The sequence below is a fragment of the Saccostrea echinata genome, unplaced genomic scaffold (assembly GCF_033153115.1).
Source record: "Saccostrea echinata isolate AGI-Se365-2 ecotype Australia unplaced genomic scaffold, CSIRO_AGI_Sech_v1 ptg000045l, whole genome shotgun sequence".
In the NCBI taxonomy this organism is placed as follows: Eukaryota; Metazoa; Mollusca; class Bivalvia; order Ostreida; family Ostreidae; genus Saccostrea; species Saccostrea echinata.
The window spans coordinates 1,570,939-1,587,961 of NW_026889794.1; the positions used below are offsets into that span (position 1 = coordinate 1,570,939).

The 17,023-nt window shown below is 33.3% G+C and overlaps 2 protein-coding genes across 2 annotated transcripts; both read left to right on the forward strand.

The window, feature by feature from the left end:
• Nucleotides 1–227: 227 nt before the first annotated feature.
• Nucleotides 228–4,401, forward strand: LOC133201742 (uncharacterized). Its single transcript, XM_061337531.1, has 7 exons — nt 228–309; nt 768–1,064; nt 1,957–2,093; nt 2,187–2,365; nt 2,685–2,861; nt 3,880–3,957; nt 4,149–4,401. Exons 2-7 carry the CDS (start codon nt 775–777, stop codon nt 4,365–4,367), a joined length of 1,080 nt encoding a protein of 359 aa, XP_061193515.1. The 5' UTR covers nt 228–309; nt 768–774; the 3' UTR covers nt 4,368–4,401.
• Nucleotides 4,402–5,869: 1,468 nt separating this feature from the next.
• Nucleotides 5,870–8,993, forward strand: LOC133201613 (uncharacterized). Its single transcript, XM_061337407.1, has 2 exons — nt 5,870–8,693; nt 8,922–8,993. The coding sequence occupies exons 1-2, from the start codon at nt 6,375–6,377 to the stop codon at nt 8,991–8,993; spliced, it is 2,391 nt and encodes a 796-aa protein (XP_061193391.1). The 5' UTR covers nt 5,870–6,374.
• The last annotated feature ends 8,030 nt before the right edge of the window (nt 8,994–17,023 follow it).

Here is a 17,023-nt window from a genome sequence, read left to right on the forward strand (position 1 = left end):
CATAACGTGCTACTGTTTACAGACGTGTACAACTAAAACACGATAGATTTGTTTGATTATTTGATGGGGTCAGAGAGTTAGTGTGTCAGTTTAATTCCAAATCTTTCAACCATATGCATATTAACTTCTTATAAAATAAGTATCTAGCAGTTCGACATGTTCGATGGAGCGTTTTACGGTTTATATGTTATGCATATTTCCTCGTTCTTCAACCGAGGAGGATCGATTTTATGAAGGAAGGCAATGTTCGTCTGCAGTTTTATAGCAAGCAGTGTGTTTATTATTTTGTAGCCAGTGTAACTTGTTAAGGTCAGTATTTTTCTCTTCAAAAGATAAATATTAATCATGGGCGGGCCCAATTTTTTGTTATTAGTAGCTGGAGAATAATATTAATAGTAGTAATGTTTAAATTAAATGGATCGGGTCATACAAAGGTGAACTAAGGATATTTCGTTTTGGCGGAAGAAAGTAATAAAACCGATATCACGAAAAAAGTGAATTACTGCTATTTTATTTGGAGTGGGAGTTTTGCAATTTATGCATGTCTTTTGTCTGTAAAAAAGTGAAGAAAAAAAAACGTAAGGGCGATTGCTTATATCCCAGTGTCAGTTCCTGTGCACTGTTTTGGCGCTAATCACATGCACGTTATACAGCTTATGGTAATGAATGTTTTCATCGTTATAAAATACGATTCAGAAAAGATTATATATGCATAATTATATACAAGGAATGTTACCCAACTTTAAATTTTAGATATTTTTTGACAGCAATCATATGAATAGAAAGAATGCACCACCAAGCTTTGCAAATAGGAAGGAGGTCCTTAAAACGGAAACCGATGATGTCACGCCAGATCATGTGTTCTCCTTAATGAGCTACAATGTTTTGGCGGATTGTCACACACACCCATATACATATCCATACAGAGACCCCACCCACCTAGATATCAACTTCCGCCATAAAAGGCTACTTGAAGAGCTTCAGTTCTCCGACTGTGACGTCATTTGTTTACAGGAGGTGGGTCCTGGGTATTACAAAGATACACTGGAGCCTGAAATGCAGAAGTTTGTTAATTTTAATTAACAATATTATCATTTTAAGTCAAAATTTTAAGGTATTTAAAATATAAAGGTTGAAAATTGTTTTGGACTTTATTTGTTGTGTTTTTTCCTTCTGTGTAGAGTAATGACAAACTTTATTCAATGTTCAAGATAAAAAAAAATGTGCCTCTGAAAACACAAACACACCGAGCCTTCTCAGATGTAACAGGGGCACAACTGACCTTCCTTGCATCCATTGATCATGATTGTTCTTGATCAGAACTGTGCAGCGTATCAACTCCATGCTTCTACTGAATTTCAAATCGTGACCATGATCTTGTCCAAATAAGCCGGGATCTGAGTTCGTAAAGGCCCTCTTTTCTTAGCCTATTTTCTGACAATTATAAGGTTCTAGTATTTCTCCATTGTAAAGTAAAAGACTGGACAAGAATTCTACACTTCTTACAGTTCTTATCCCGGTGACCTTGTTCTCGCCCAGTTGACCTTGTATCAAGGTCATAACACACCCTCCGATCATAATTCTACTTTTTAGAATTACTAATACTAAAATTGCTGCTAATTACAATATGACGGACAAGACTTCCACATTCTCAATCCCTGTGACCTTGCCGGACAAGTTTACCTTAGGTCAGGATCTAGACACGCTCTCTGGTCAATTGCTACCTTTAGACCAAGTATAAAATATCCATATTGTTCAATTCCAGAACTATGGGCAAGGTTGAAGTTGCAAGGATATAAATAGACAAACCAAATATAACAACCTTCCGATTTTCGATTTGGATGAAAACACATTTAATAAAAAATGATTAAATATGCACTGATACATATATACATGACTGTATATTTTCAGTTTATCTTTAAAAATAAAATTTTAAATGACTTTTTACAATTGTAGATTAGGCTACGGGGGAGTATATTATAAAAGAACGTTCGAGAAGAATGACGAAGGGTGTGCTACTTTTTTCAAATCTTTTAAATTTACGTTGCAAGACAGCGTTGCATATAAATTTGGGGAAATTGCTGAAAAGGTATGTGATTTGTCACTGTGTATTTAACTGTAGACTACGAATAAAGGTCAACTTTAAATTCGGAATGATAATATATTCATGTATATTACAAATACAGCTTTTTTTACTGATGAAAGAAATGACACAACGGATTCTGATTTTTCACGATACACGGACCGCTGTGACGTTGCCTTGGTAACCCTTCTTAAGCACGTGACCACAGCGTATACTGTTGTTGTTGCCAACACGCACCTTGTATGGGAAAGTGAACATCTAATGGACGTGCGTTTCATTCAGGTGAAATTAATTGATTTAATATTTTATCCATTCATAAAACTTAAGATATTATAGCTGCACAGTTAGTCCTGTTGCTGAAAAAATTGGGATGGACAATTGGTCTTCTGCGTAGATTTTTCCGACCATTGGAGATACAGTTCTGAAAATAACTTAACTAGATATATCCCATGTAACTTTGTATGAACCCTATATCAGTAAATTAGTTTTGTAAAATCAGGTATGCATGAAATCGATGGATTAAGCTGTTTTATGTTAAGTTTGTTTCAATTTCAAGAGTGCAAATCTATCTCAGGTATCTGAAAATGAGTTTTGTTTATAGTCACTATGCTGTTTGGTGGCTCTGCGAGAATTTAGAGAACGACATACCGGAAGAGTTGGTACAATTCTCTGTGGAGATTTCAACAGTGAACCTACAGATCCCGCGTACGCGCTGATCGTTAGTGGTTGTCTAAAGGAGGCTAACATGAAATTAATCCAAAGTGGAAAGAATATATCGGTAAGATAAATTACGCATATATATTAATGCAACAGTAATTAATGCAACTTTTTGACAAAAGGCAACAAAGAAACTATACATAGCATCACTTTTCCGCAGGAAATTGTTTTTTTCATCAATTGAAAATATTTTGTCAACAAACAGTAAAATGAATTAGACACAAGTTCTGAAACTTAAATAGTCCTCACCTAATAAACATTTTGTAAATTTGCCACATTTTATTTACATGTATATATATCGTCGACCACACACACAATGTAATTTTTATAAAGGAAAATTAAAGGAATTCTTCCTTAAAACCTTAAAATATACCCCAAAAATTTATTTTCTTGTAAAAATGATTTTTTTTTCCAGAAAAAAAATGAATGAATTAATTTAGAAAACTTTGAATGATTTTGAAAAGTGCAGCATTTTGTACATTAATTAGTTAAACACTCCCCCCCCCCCCCCCCCAGCATTAAATTTACATCTATAATTAATCTACAAAATTATTGAATAATAGTAGCCTTTTCATTATAGAATGTCTTACTGTTGCATACATTTTACCCCCCCCCCCACCCCAGATGTATGCATCTAATAGTCGGAATAGATATTACTTATTGCACTGGGCAGGCACCTAGGAAGCAATTTCACTTCACTATCAAGCAAAAATTCCCTGTCAAGCAAGTAAAAAAAAATGTTACTGAATTGAGTGTTCACAGCTTTGGCTTCCATATATATATATATATATATATATATATATATATATATATATATATATATATATATATATATATATATATACATTTAGTTCAAAGGAAATAACTGCAATGATTAAAAAAGTTATGTGTACCCTGCCATATGATATTGAAATCAGTTTTGTTTTTTAGCCTGTTTATAATTATTTGAAGAAAAACAGTATCCAAGTTGCTGTGCCATGTATCGTTTGGGATAGGCTATTCAAGTATAACAAATGAACATTTTTAATCACATGAAAACCAATGCTATATATTCGAGTAATTTCTCTCCTTTATCTTAGTTAGACACAACGAAGAAGATGTTAAAAGTTTTGGAAGAGGACAAGTTGATTCTTGAGAGTGTCTACAAACACGTATCGGTAAAATGAAACTGTGTCAATTATAAATTGTGATAATGAATATAGTGGATTCTGGGAGTAAAAATATGTTCACTATTAACATGCAATACAAAGTATTTCTCTAATGATATGGCTAAATAATATGGCATATTACAGCTGTATTAGAAATATCTAAAACTGTTCACATTTTGGCTTAATTGTTTTATTTTCAGAAAACAGAGCCAAAAGTAACCAATCTTGACGCAGAATTCTGTCTTTGTCTGGACTATATATTTTTCGAGCCTCGCTCGGAGACATCTAAGGGGAGTGGCCTTGAAGTCCTTTCGGTGTTGGATTTTTTGTCAGAAGAAGAAATGAGAAAGAACCTGCCACCAAGTGAAATATTCCCGTCAGATCATCTACCACTTATAGCAAAGTTTTTCTTTAACTAAATTACATGCATATCTAATGTAGGATCCTCCTTATAAAGGCCCAATCGACTTAAAACGAATAGTGATATCGTATAACACATGTTTGCATTCAGATATTGACAATGATGACCCTTCACTAAGTAATAAAATTCATGTTCTGGGTCAACCATCCTCTTGTTGTTAGCAATCTCGAGCAGTAACAATCATCTTAGTCTTTTTCACTGGAATGCGCATGCTCGAATTTTAGGTTGTGTTTTTCCAGACATTTATCAGATATGTCTTTTTCACTGGGTAGACTGAATAATGAAAACCCAACATCGAGAAACATGTTCCCAATGTCTGGAGTTCAAGGTCCAGGATGAGGCTAAAATGTCCGAGTAAACAATTATGAAAAGAAATTTGTCGAAATTTCTTTTCTTGTTACTTCCAGCAAAGCAGAAAAAATATGCAAAATTGTTTGACTACATCCCAATTAACCTTATACAACTGAATAAAGTGTCGGCATGTTTGTACGAATTACATATCAAGTCTCTCTATTAAAAAACGTTGACTGGATTAAACAAAAAAGTTATGAACGTCACAAATATTTATGCTCATATTGAGAAAAATATTGCTGATGATGACAGTGTATGCCACATCTTTTTTCAATGTTATAAACATCATTTTGGCAAATCAAAGTCGTAAATCAGCAATAATACAGGATCAATACTTTTGACCACTGTGTGTTGTCATCTGTTTTTATTCAAGGATATTTCAACAATGTCAAAAACATAGCGAGAAATTTTACTCATAAATTTATTTTTTTTTTATTTCGTCGACATTTTACGTTTTGTTTTAGCGAAACCACGCCTTTCCAATAAATGATGCACACTCATAAAATATCTGGATCCACCTCTGTAGGAGTACAGGTATTTTTCCTTGAGTTGAAATAATTCTCGTCTTTTAAATATAACTGCAGTGCAAGCTTGAATAAATTAAAAGTTTAAAAATGTATGAAAATGATACCTGAAATGTTAGGTCAGGTGTGTGCGCGAAAGGTAGCTCCAATAAGAAAGCTGAGCTGATACACCCCAGAGAATATCCATAAAAGAACGCCAACGAGGAAGTGTAAAAAAAAAAAAAACGCTAAGACTGACGAAAAAAACATCAAGTGTGGATTTTAATGTTTAGATCACACAGCTGAAAAAAAGTCTATAATGGATTATAATACAACACAACCAGAAGGTTGGTATATATATGAACTTAAACTATCAAAACTCAAATATGTGAAGAAATATGGAAACTTTAATAATTGTAATTTTTTTTATCTCTTTTTTAGAATCTTGTGAGATCCCTATTCCCAACCTAACATTTTTCATAGAGCTTCTTCTACCTTTATACACTACGTCTATTCAGAACAATCAAAAAGACCAAGATCATGCCCAGAAGTTCAACAAAATGCTCGAACAAACTGAGCAACCAGTCCAGTATAATTGTGTCCAGGTAGGAAGTGTCTCAGAATACTATGAAATTCCTAGATTGTTCGAACGTAATGAAAATCTTGATCACCCTTTCCCTGTGTATGTTCGCTACAGTGACATCGATATCTTACAAGTTGTAAATTGTCCTCCATTGACTGAGCTTAATGAATCTAAACAGTCTTCCGTTACAAAAGCAGACCCAATAAACAACAATGTTTATATAGAAACAAATGATACTCATCCTGGATACTGCAGAATACGCGTCTTAAATCCCCAAAATGGATTTCCTCTGAACAGAAAAGGGATTGAATGTACGTCTTCGTTTCGTGGAAAACATTACATCAATACGAATCTGAAAGATGTGGATGAGGATGCTAGAAAAATATATAAAAGCCATGATGAGAGATATGACGTTGAACGCAAAGGACCTGCTTTAGGAGTAGAATTAAGAGATAACAAAACGACGTTAGACAATCCCATATTAAAAGACCAATGGGATTTTACTTGGGCGATCCCTTGTCTATGACCTGAGTGTGCACGATCGTGGATTAATCGATGTAAGAAAAGTATGTGGCTCTGTAAAGCTGATATTGAGAAAATCTTCAGCATGGGTCTTCACGTCGTTCCTGTTGCCCATAAGCAAACAACTGGGCCCGAATCTGATATTGAATGGCGTTTTTCCTTTGCCACCACAGAAGTTGCATTGGCAAAATCGATTGTAAGTGACTACCAAAGACAGTCCTATGTGTTTTTCAAAATTTTCAGAAGAGCACTGATTCACAAAGATAATAAATTTGAGGTTATTTCTTCTTATCACTGCAAAACAGTTTTTCTGTATGCATGCGAGACCTTACCTGAAACAAGATGGGAAAATCCTGGTTGGTGTTTTCTTTACCTGTTGGATAGACTCTTGGAGCATGTGAAATGCAGGAAACTCCCTACTTTTTTCATTCCCGAAAATAATTTGTTTGACGTTTTAACAGAAGAGGACCTCTCAGATGCAGAGCGCATTTTGAAAGAAGCGAGAAAGAATCCAATACTTACTTTACTTCCCTTCACAGACAAATATGTGCTTCAAGATCAAAGTAGAAGGTCAAAGTTTCGAGAGGACATCCAACCATTGACCGACAATGACAATTGGAAGAATAAACAAACAACTAAAGATAATTACAAGATGGTCCTTGAAAAGGTCACTCGAAGTTGTCTATTGAGCCTCAAAACGACAGAAGTCGCCAGACTATTAGTTGACATGTATAGACATATGAAAATGTTCTTTGAAAATCTTTCGGATTTTGTTCTGAGCATCGTAGAAAACCCTAAATGCATATCTCCTCCAAGACAGTGCACATTAGTTTTTCCACTTACCATGTTGATCCAGTCAATACTTGTTTATGCTCAGAATAGTCAGGGTACGTCTGATCTTCAAGAGTATTTAGCATTACTATATTCTTCAGCATCGATGTCATATCCCATTGATTCTGTGAAATTCAAGGAAATCAAAGAAAAAACACTGACACTTTATGAGAAGTTGGAGACAGATAATGTGACTGTACAAGGGCATATTAACTATGCCAATTTTTTGCTTCGATGCAACATGAAAAAAGAAGCAAAGGATATATTGAAAGATCTTTTTACAATGACTACTGGAAAAAATTGCCAACACCAAATGAACAAGTACAGTGTTCTTACATTTAATGCGCTTCCACGACGTTTGATGGCACATTTGTCCAAAACATTTTCCACAAATGCATTCAAACAAATACAATTTCCATCCATATCACTGGCTTTCTTTGTGCGCATTTTATGTATCGATGAAGATGACATGATCACATCATGGAATGAGTACATGATGAAATTCCAGAATTATTGCTTAGTGCAACAATACTCAAGCTCTCACTATCTACTTGGTTTATTATGCTTGAACAAGGAAAAATTTAGAGAAGCAGAAATAGCTTTCAATGATTCTGGAAATTTTTTGGAAGCAACAGAGAAGGCAATTATTTGTCACGTGCAGAGTTTAATACACAGTGCTACATGCGATTCTGCAGTCGAATACATCATTAAGGTTTGGGGGGACATGTTTCAACACTTACATGTACCAGTTGAAGAAGTTTTGGTGTATTTAGCACTTAAAGTGAGACATCCAGAAAATTCAATAGATATGTTCAAGGAAATAAGTAAAAGATTTCAAGATTTTACTAAATCAAGAGTAAATTTGGCATTTATGTATCTAGCACATGCTTGCTCTTTGCCATCTGAGAGTGTGAAAAGAACTACAGCGTTTGAAAATTCAAAGACAGAATTTAACAGCTTGTTGACTTTAAGAGAAAAACCTCCTTCGGGCATGATTGCAGGAATTGCTCTTTTACATTTCGTACAAAAAGAGTGGCATGTAGGGATAGGACTCCTAAAAAAGTACATTGAACATATTGATGACGACTCTGAAAACGAGTTTTCGGTGTCATTGCTACAGGTGCTAGACGGATTCCTAAAGAACGAGATAGAAGTCCGTGAAGTTTTTCGCTGCAAGTCAAAAGCCCTTTGTTATTACATTTTAGGGAGAAGTGTGTTTTGTTGGATGGAAGAAAAAGAATGTTATTCTAAAAACGACAGAGAAAAGGCCACAGAACGTAATCTTGGAAAAAGTAACCCCTCTTCTGCTGGACAAGACAAAGTAGAGAAAAATCTAGAGTCATCAGCAAAAGACATTGAGAAGATAGAAATGGATTCTACGGAACAAAACTTAGAAAGAGAACACGATACTCTATTGAAAGATTTCGAAAACTACTGCCTCGAGGACTTCAGTGCGACGTCATTTAGTTTGCTCGGATATCTATACATGATGAAAGAAAACTGGAATACGGCAGTGTTTTGGCTGTGTCATGCAGTGTGTGCTGAATATTTAGGAAAAAACTTTTACAAAGTCATGAAAAAAAGCAAAACAGCTACAGAGCTTCAAGATTATATCAATTCTCCACAATACAAACCAGAATCCGGACTTGGAAATTACACAGCTGCTAAACAAAACATAACGGTCTGCCTAGAAAGAGCAAATAAACCAGTGCCTTTGATAAGATCATAGGAGAATGTTCTGTACCAGTTGAATTGATTCCAGAAATATGGAGATTTCACATTAGAGTCCGATAAGGTGGGAATGATATACTCTTTAAGCAAAGCAGACCCATAGGATCCAGAAAGTAAAGAACAACCCTGTTGTAGTAGTCCATAAAAACAACGACATACTCATAGAGGAAATGTGGAAAAATAAAGAGAATTTATTCCAGTTAAGGCGACAATTTAACTGCAAAATACATTAACAACATTGTTCTGCTTTGAAGTAGTTACATTATATAAACATTGGATGTAGCTGAGTGAGTTATTGGAATTTTTACAAGAAAGGACATTTTTAAGTAGATAGTTATTTGGATACAGCCTTTAATGCCATTAATTAAATTTTCAACAAAATAGGTCTGGGGATTTTGATCAGTTTATTCAGTTTAGGTTGAAATGGAAAAAATGTGAAACATGTGACCAAAACATTCCCAATATATTATTAAAAATATTTGACATCAATAAGTTCCAGATTAGCACAAGTCATATCGCTTACTTTTGCTCATTTTATCACGCTGAATAATCAAACTAAATTGTTTTGATTCTTTTCATTTTATGGCATTTAGCTATTACTTCTTCTTACATATATATATATATATATATATATATATATATATATATATATATATATATATATATATATATATATATATATATATATATGCAGTTTTTCTACGGCGGAAACCCACATTTTTATGATTAGTTCACGTTTTTTTTTTCAATGCCAAAACGAATGATATCAGGGTTTGCATACTGCAAAGTATCATCTGACTACATGCAATAATCAGTAATCATTGGATGAATAATGTTAAAAACTAACAGAACATTTTGTTATATAATATACTTAAAATTATATAGCATTGTAAAAAGTTCGAAATTTAGTGTTCCATAATTCGTAAAGCAGAGTTCTGTCTTCACGTCTAACAAGATTTTAGTCATCGTGAATACAGATTTATATAGTAATATTTTTAATATGTAGTAAAAGCTTGCAGTAAGGCCAATTTTAGCCCAAGTATAAAAGGAAGTAAATTAAATGTATATTAGATGTATGTAAAAAGATACTTTTTTTCTTTATGCATATGTATGTATAATTGTTATAATATGAACATACAGCATGTATTAATCAAATATTAAAAAAATAGCACTAGTTAGGGGCATCATAATATGTAATATAATATAAAATGTGCATTTTATACTAATAATTTTACTTAACCATTAAGAGGAAGAACTTAAAATTATGTAGCTAATTAAGCTTACTAACCTGACATAATTGGTCATATCTTGGGGTCTCAATGAGAAATGAGACCACATCCTTGGGGAGGATCTCTTAATTATCCTCCTAATAATTAACAGCTCCAAGATGCATTTGCGGAATGGCTGTTTTATCCTTTGCATTTTAAATAATTAAGGCCCATGCAATCAGATGCACAATTGTTTGAACGAAAATGGACAGGAGAGAACGAATAAATTAAATGTAATTACATGTAAGTATTCATTAGATTCTCTCAGAATCGATTTATAGGCAGCATCGGTTGACTAATCAACTGATAATCGGCCAATATAATCGAATCGGTAATCATTTGTTTCAAAAAGGTACTAAATTTTATGTTCAATGAAGAAACTTAATTTTATAATTTTTACATGATTTTTAAGTTAACCTGGGTAAAAAAAATTAAGTGTTCACAGAGTTTTAAACAATATGATCATCTAAAATATGGAATTAAATTTTTAACTGTTTATTAGATAGTTAATGTAGCAAATCCATTTGGTTCTGTATTAAATGAAAGGCAACCCCACCCCCACCCCTCCACAAAAAAAAACCCTGATAACCAATTTGTTTAATTTGTGCAACATATACATCTTCGGTTTAGAGATATAAATACCATTATAATTAATTTTAAGAACTTCAAGCGTAGTTGAACTTATCTGTAACCAGCTTTTTTTTATAAAACCAGATTTTTAGTGTGTTAAAAAGGTAAACGACAATACTGGAAAGATATATATGGAAGATATACATCAATAACAAAAGCTTTCTAAAAAATAAGAGTAAAAAGATATGTGCTTTATTATACCGATTATTACCTTTATAAATCGATCATCATGGCAACAATACAGTGGCGCCGCGTGAATCCGGACGCCATTAATCCGGACGCTGCACCTTCCGGATAATATTTTTTGGAACCGATTTTTTTCAACGCTATTATGTCTTATTAATCCGAAAATTCGCGTTCCGCATCTGGACGGTCAATTTCTACTACAAAACTTAACATTTCATTGAAAAATGACTCGTTTATCCGGACGGTAAATTTTCAATTTCAAGAAACGACTTTTCACACCTTTCTTGCATGCCAGTTTGAAGGCGGTTACCCGTGACCTCCAAACACCAGCGTCTACAATTAGCGTGTGTTTATCTCAAATAAAACACACATCTATTATATGAAGCTCGAAGAATTTAGCTTATACTGTGCATTAATTAAGTATGAATCCATTCAGAATAAAATGCTAACGGTATATAAGTTTATGAGAATTTTGGAGAGTTGTATATAAAATGAGCAATAAATCACAAGATTTCGAAGTTGCGTAAATTTAACAAAATATAATTTTCCATTTCTCAAAATCTAAACATATTTGTTCTTTTTTTTCTTTTCATAAGACAGTGAAAGGGATACATAATTCAAGAATATATCTTTCTATTTAATGTACTACAGTCTATAAAAGTACATTACTATAGATTGAATAGATTAAATGTAGTTTTACGTCCCATTCGAGAATTTTTCATTCATATAGAGACGTCACCATATACTGGTGGAGGACTTCATATTTAGACCTTTACCCGACATTCAGGGCCATTGAGCAGTGAGTGATCTTTATCGTGCCAGCGCCTGCCGTGACACGAGGCCTCGGTTTTTAAGGTCTCATCCGAAGGACTCGCAACTTTCACTTCAAAGTGCCGAGCGCCTGGCGAAGGAACAGTTGCTACCTATTTTTTATCGACTTAGGTCAGTCGCAGCCGAGATACGAACTCATGGCCTTCCGATCACAGAGCGAGCGCTCTACCGACTGAGCTACCGTGGCGGCCTACATTACTATAGAAAGGAAATACGTAAATGGCGTTAGGTATAGAAGCCAATTAAGTTTTTCTAGGTATGTAGCAGACCTATGTAATGAATATACGAGGTTAGTTATTTGAACATTTTCATTGATGATGATGAACAATTCTGTCTTATCATATGAACTTGAATAATTGTAAAATATGACGAAATTAAACAGTAGCAGATCAAAATTTGGTCAGCCAATGCAGTCACACGCTAAAGAGAAGGCTAATAAATTTTCCTTTGTTCGGATGACAATTTCTGATACTTAATTTACATAACAACGCTTCTAAAAAGCCCTATATGGCCTTGGAATGCCAACTTCAAAAATTCGTATTCCGAGCACTACTGGCCTTAAAAATTACTGATAGTGCCACTTTTTACTGATAATTTCTGATATTTACTGATATTATACTGTTGGTACTGAGAATTTCTGATATTTGCTGATATTTTTACTGTTGTTACTGATAATTGCTGTTGGTTCTGATAATTACTGATATTTACTGTCGTTTTTACTGTGGGTTCTGATAATTACTGATATTTGCTGAGAGTTACTGTTGGTACTGAGAATTGCTGATAATTACTGAGATTATTTTCTAAGTTCATGAGATGTAAAATTTAAAAGAGACCGGGGGTGGTTGGATTAAATAAATTAAAGAAATTAATTTAATTTTATAATTTATTCTTTATATCTTTTTTTTACCCATAGTTATTTAGAATTTGTAACTTGAGTGACAGCAAGGCAAGCATAGTGTACATTTTGTCATAAAAATTATTTTAAAGTAATTATATTTATGAAAAAAACTTTAATTTCTCTTTCTGTAAGAAGATTCAACCTGCCAACCCCCCCCCCCCACTCCCATTCACCCTGTTCCTTAGTTCCTAAGGACTTACGTGTATTATTTCAATTGATGACTACTAGGTCTAAAAATTAAGGACGTAATAAATCAGTTTCTCATTATAAAACCAATTTAAAAAAAAATAATTGTATTCATATTTAATCCATACATATAGTGCGGTGATGTTGGACATGGAGATCGGTCCTTCAGATGGGACTGTATAAACCGCGGTCTTCTGTCAAAGTAGGTGCTGGCACAAAAAAGATTCCTCGGTGATCAAATAGTGCAGAGTCACGAAAAAGATCCCTCTCTGCTCTTTGTTTATAAGTGCAGAGTACAGATCGAAAGATTTCTCATAAGTAAAAAAAAAATGCCGCCGAGTATACATGTCAAAAGTTGAACACGGAAGGTCCTGCCACTGATTTATGGACATACACATGCACATGTAAGTGCAGCGTACAGGTCGAAATTCGCAGCTTTTAATAGGTAAATAATAGCGTCCCAATACGAGTGAAATGTTATCTAAAGAACACATGAAAAAAAATTAAACCGTTCATTTTTAATGCCATATAAAGTACTGTTACAGTAGTTATTTGTTTCAGAAAATTCTTGATCCGCCGCTCCTAAGTATTATAAGAGATTGGATCAAAGTAAGTCAAGATCAATACACCACCAACCCGTTCACATATTGTAATGTTCTGAACATTTTCTACAGCATTTCAGATTTTCATCGGAAACATGTAACAATTAAGTAGTTCAAAACCTTTACTTGTTAAAACACATACCGTATAATAATGTTTCTTGAATACATTGATCATGATTCCATTTGTGTCGTCAAAAATATTTTTTTTAAAAATAGAGATTTTTCATGTACTGTCAGTAAAAACAATCAATGGGGAAAAAATAAATGTTTGATACACATAGAACCTCAGCGTAATTAATTCATATCCTTAATTAGATAAATTAACACAATTCATATATAATTTTTACTGAACATGTCCAGAGACATGTGCTGTCCTTAAAATAAATAGAATTAATCTTAATGTTAATATTTTGTGTGTTTTAATTGTTGGATATCTTAAAACGGGCTAATTACATGAAGAAACTTAACCTTAAGTTTGTAGCAAATAAGTTTTGAAGGGGGGGGGGGGGCACACGCGATCTACATGTATAATCATCCTGAAAATGACGTATTAGAACTTTTTCCAACAGAATTTGTTTCTGGAAATAGCGCTTCCTTAATCAATAATGTGTCTTATTTAGGACTGAGTCTCTTCAGTGGAAAAATATTTCAAAGATTTTTGCAGAAAGGTAGACATTTACATGTGAAAATGAGGACATACTGTACAAGTAGAATGCACACGGAAGTTACTCTGTGTATAGTTGATTTGTTAAGGAAAACAACAGATCTGAAATATTTCTATATAAAGTTTAGCGTCTTGTTGGAGTAAATTGAAACAAGCCAAAGATTATGCAAGGATTTGGCGTCAAATAAAGTTTATTCATTAAACGTGAAAATGAAATCGTATTTTCACAATGTCATGTAACAGAGAATCAGCATGTTTTATATCAGTATGAATTATTTCTAAATTAATGCACAATCTATCCCTCATTAACAGTTACTGTGACTTATTTTCCTGTTGCACTTAGCTCATTAAATTCATCAGAATATTAAAATAAGATTTGGTTTACATGAAAAAGTTCAAAATCCTGTTCAATTTACCACAAAAAATATTATTATTCATCCCACATGTTACAAGTATATTTTATCTGATTACTGTTGAACACAGTGACGGGGTCCTAGGACTTCTATGGGTATTGTACACAAACGGAAGCGCTGTGATGTATACTGTACGGTAGCGAGAAAATTACAATAGGTGTCCCTGCTGTATATATATACATGTATGACACGTACGGCGAGTGAGAGAGAAAGGCACTCGGCGGCCGGGACTCGCCGGATATATCACAAACAGTCAGTTACGCAACAATGAAGTGACAGGTGGATTAAAAAATGTATCTCTCTCTGTTATACATGTATATCTCACATTTCGTTCATTTGCGTAAAAAGAACAGAAATACAACAATTACTGTACATGAAAAATAAAGAATTTAAATGTATCAAAATATGATGCTACATGTTTCAACACGAATACTTGTAAACCAGAACGTTTAAGCTAAAATTGTGGGGTGGGGGAGGGATAACTTCTATTTTTATATTTCCGGCTAAGATTGATGAGTGATGAGTAAAACTCATAATTAAGAATGCCTCTTTCTAAAAGAAATAAATTCATTACATATAAACAGATAAATGAATGAAAAAAAATGTTTATCCGTGTAACAGTCTACTTCGTGGTATAGGGGAAATAATTTTATTTTAACCAAACAAGGGTCCGGTATGTATAAAAAAAAATGCAGTGTCAAACTTCATATTTCAGCGGTTCTAATCCTTTTAATTTCCTCGAGGTTGGGTACATGTTATTGTGCATTCTACATTTAAGGCAGAAAAAAAGGGGGGGGGGATAAAATAAGCAGATTCTTAACATGAATATTATTACAGGGTGACATTTTTTCGGTTTTAAAATACTTATCAAATGATATAATTTAACATTACATCTGATAAATGTTCTATTATTTAGATATATTTACTTAAAATCAAGGTATAGACTCAATGAAGACGTAGTTTAAGAATAATGCCGGGACCAGCACACATCTGTTGCATGTTAATGGACTACATGTAATTGCAAGGAAATTTTAGAATTCTATTTTGAAAACAATTTACATCAGGCACCGTTGTGATTAGTGAAAATGAATACTGATCATTTGTATATATTAATTTTCTAAGTCTTGCAAGTAGTCTTGAATATTTTCAAAATGAAAAAAAAATAGATCGGGATATTGTCTTTTCTCTAAATTTATTTCTGTAATCATAGTTCTTTCAATAGTAAGCTTTAGATATAAATAACATCATCTGTTCTTTGTTGTTTGAATTTAAATTAAAAAATTGTTTAACACGCCCTTGGGAAGCGAGAAAGAGGGAGTGACGTCCAAATAATTTTACTGCAATACTTCCGTCAGGTTCATTTATACAGTAATGTGCGTGTCTCAAAAATGTCCTGTTATTTTTTTTTTCTTTGTATTTATTGTTTTGCTTTTTTTTTTAAATTAAGTAATCCTTTATTTATTTCATTTTTTTTTGGGGGGGGGGGTGTTCTCAAGAAACTCTGACACCGCTTTCAACAGAACTTTTTTATGTACAACTACTGTCAGTATTGAAAAAAAAATTAGTAAAAGCTTTAAAGGATTATTCTTTAATTACATGTATAGCCATTATTGAAACAGCTTGAGTTTAAAAAGTCTTTATAAAGTTTCATATACCAGGTTTTTTTTCCTCTAAAATCATGTTTTAAAATAAGAACGATTCCTAACGGATTTTCTTTCCCTATTCTTCCTTTCAACCAATTCCCCTCCCTTTCCAGTCAGTGTGAGGCTTGTTTTTACATCTTCTGGGTTCAGAAAAAATATTCTCAGTAATTATCAGCAATTCTCAGTACCAACAGTAACTCTCAGCAAATATCAGTAATTATCAGAACCCACAGTAAAAACGACAGTAAATATCAGTAATTATCAGAACCAACAGCAATTATCAGTAACAACAGTAAAAATATCAGCAAATATCAGAAATTCTCAGTACCAACAGTATAATATCAGTAAATATCAGAAATTATCAGTAAAAAGTGGCACTATCAGTAATTATTTGGGCCAGTAGTGGAGTCCATGTAGGGATTGTTCTAGAATAACAATAAAGTACTCTGAAAGGTAAATAGTTTTAGGAATGGGAGTAAACTATATGGTAAATTAACGGGTACTGGCAAGGGAATACATATAATACAAGAAATAATACCCGAAGTGAGTGACAAACAAGCGTCGCCGTAAATCGAAGATTTTTACAATACTTGCATGGATCTGTAGCTCTCTGGTTTGTCTGTCCGAATTTTCTCAACCAGAGAGGTACAGTTCTGCAGCTATGACATTAGAACAATGTGATACACAGATAGCATTATGACATAAAACACAGTTTGGAACTTTCTTGACTTAACATTTAATGTTTTATCCCATGTAAACTAAATGAAATGCATAAACAAGACCGAAAGACAGCCATTTAAAAAAAATCAAAA

What these genes read in the sequence shown, in the direction of transcription:
- LOC133201742 (XM_061337531.1), top strand. Translation starts at nt 775, where the DNA reads ATGAATAGAAAGAATGCACCACCAAGCTTTGCAAATAGGAAGGAGGTC. An exon ending in CTGGAGCCTGAAATGCAGAA is followed by an intron (nt 1,065 to 1,956) that starts GTTTGTTAATTT and finishes TTACAATTGTAG; the next exon opens with ATTAGGCTACGGGGGAGTAT. An exon ending in TGGACGTGCGTTTCATTCAG is followed by an intron (nt 2,366 to 2,684) that starts GTGAAATTAATT and finishes TTTTGTTTATAG; the next exon opens with TCACTATGCTGTTTGGTGGC.
- LOC133201613 (XM_061337407.1), top strand. Translation starts at nt 6,375, where the DNA reads ATGTGGCTCTGTAAAGCTGATATTGAGAAAATCTTCAGCATGGGTCTT. An exon ending in TGTTTTGGCTGTGTCATGCA is followed by an intron (nt 8,694 to 8,921) that starts GTGTGTGCTGAA and finishes AATTGATTCCAG; the next exon opens with AAATATGGAGATTTCACATT.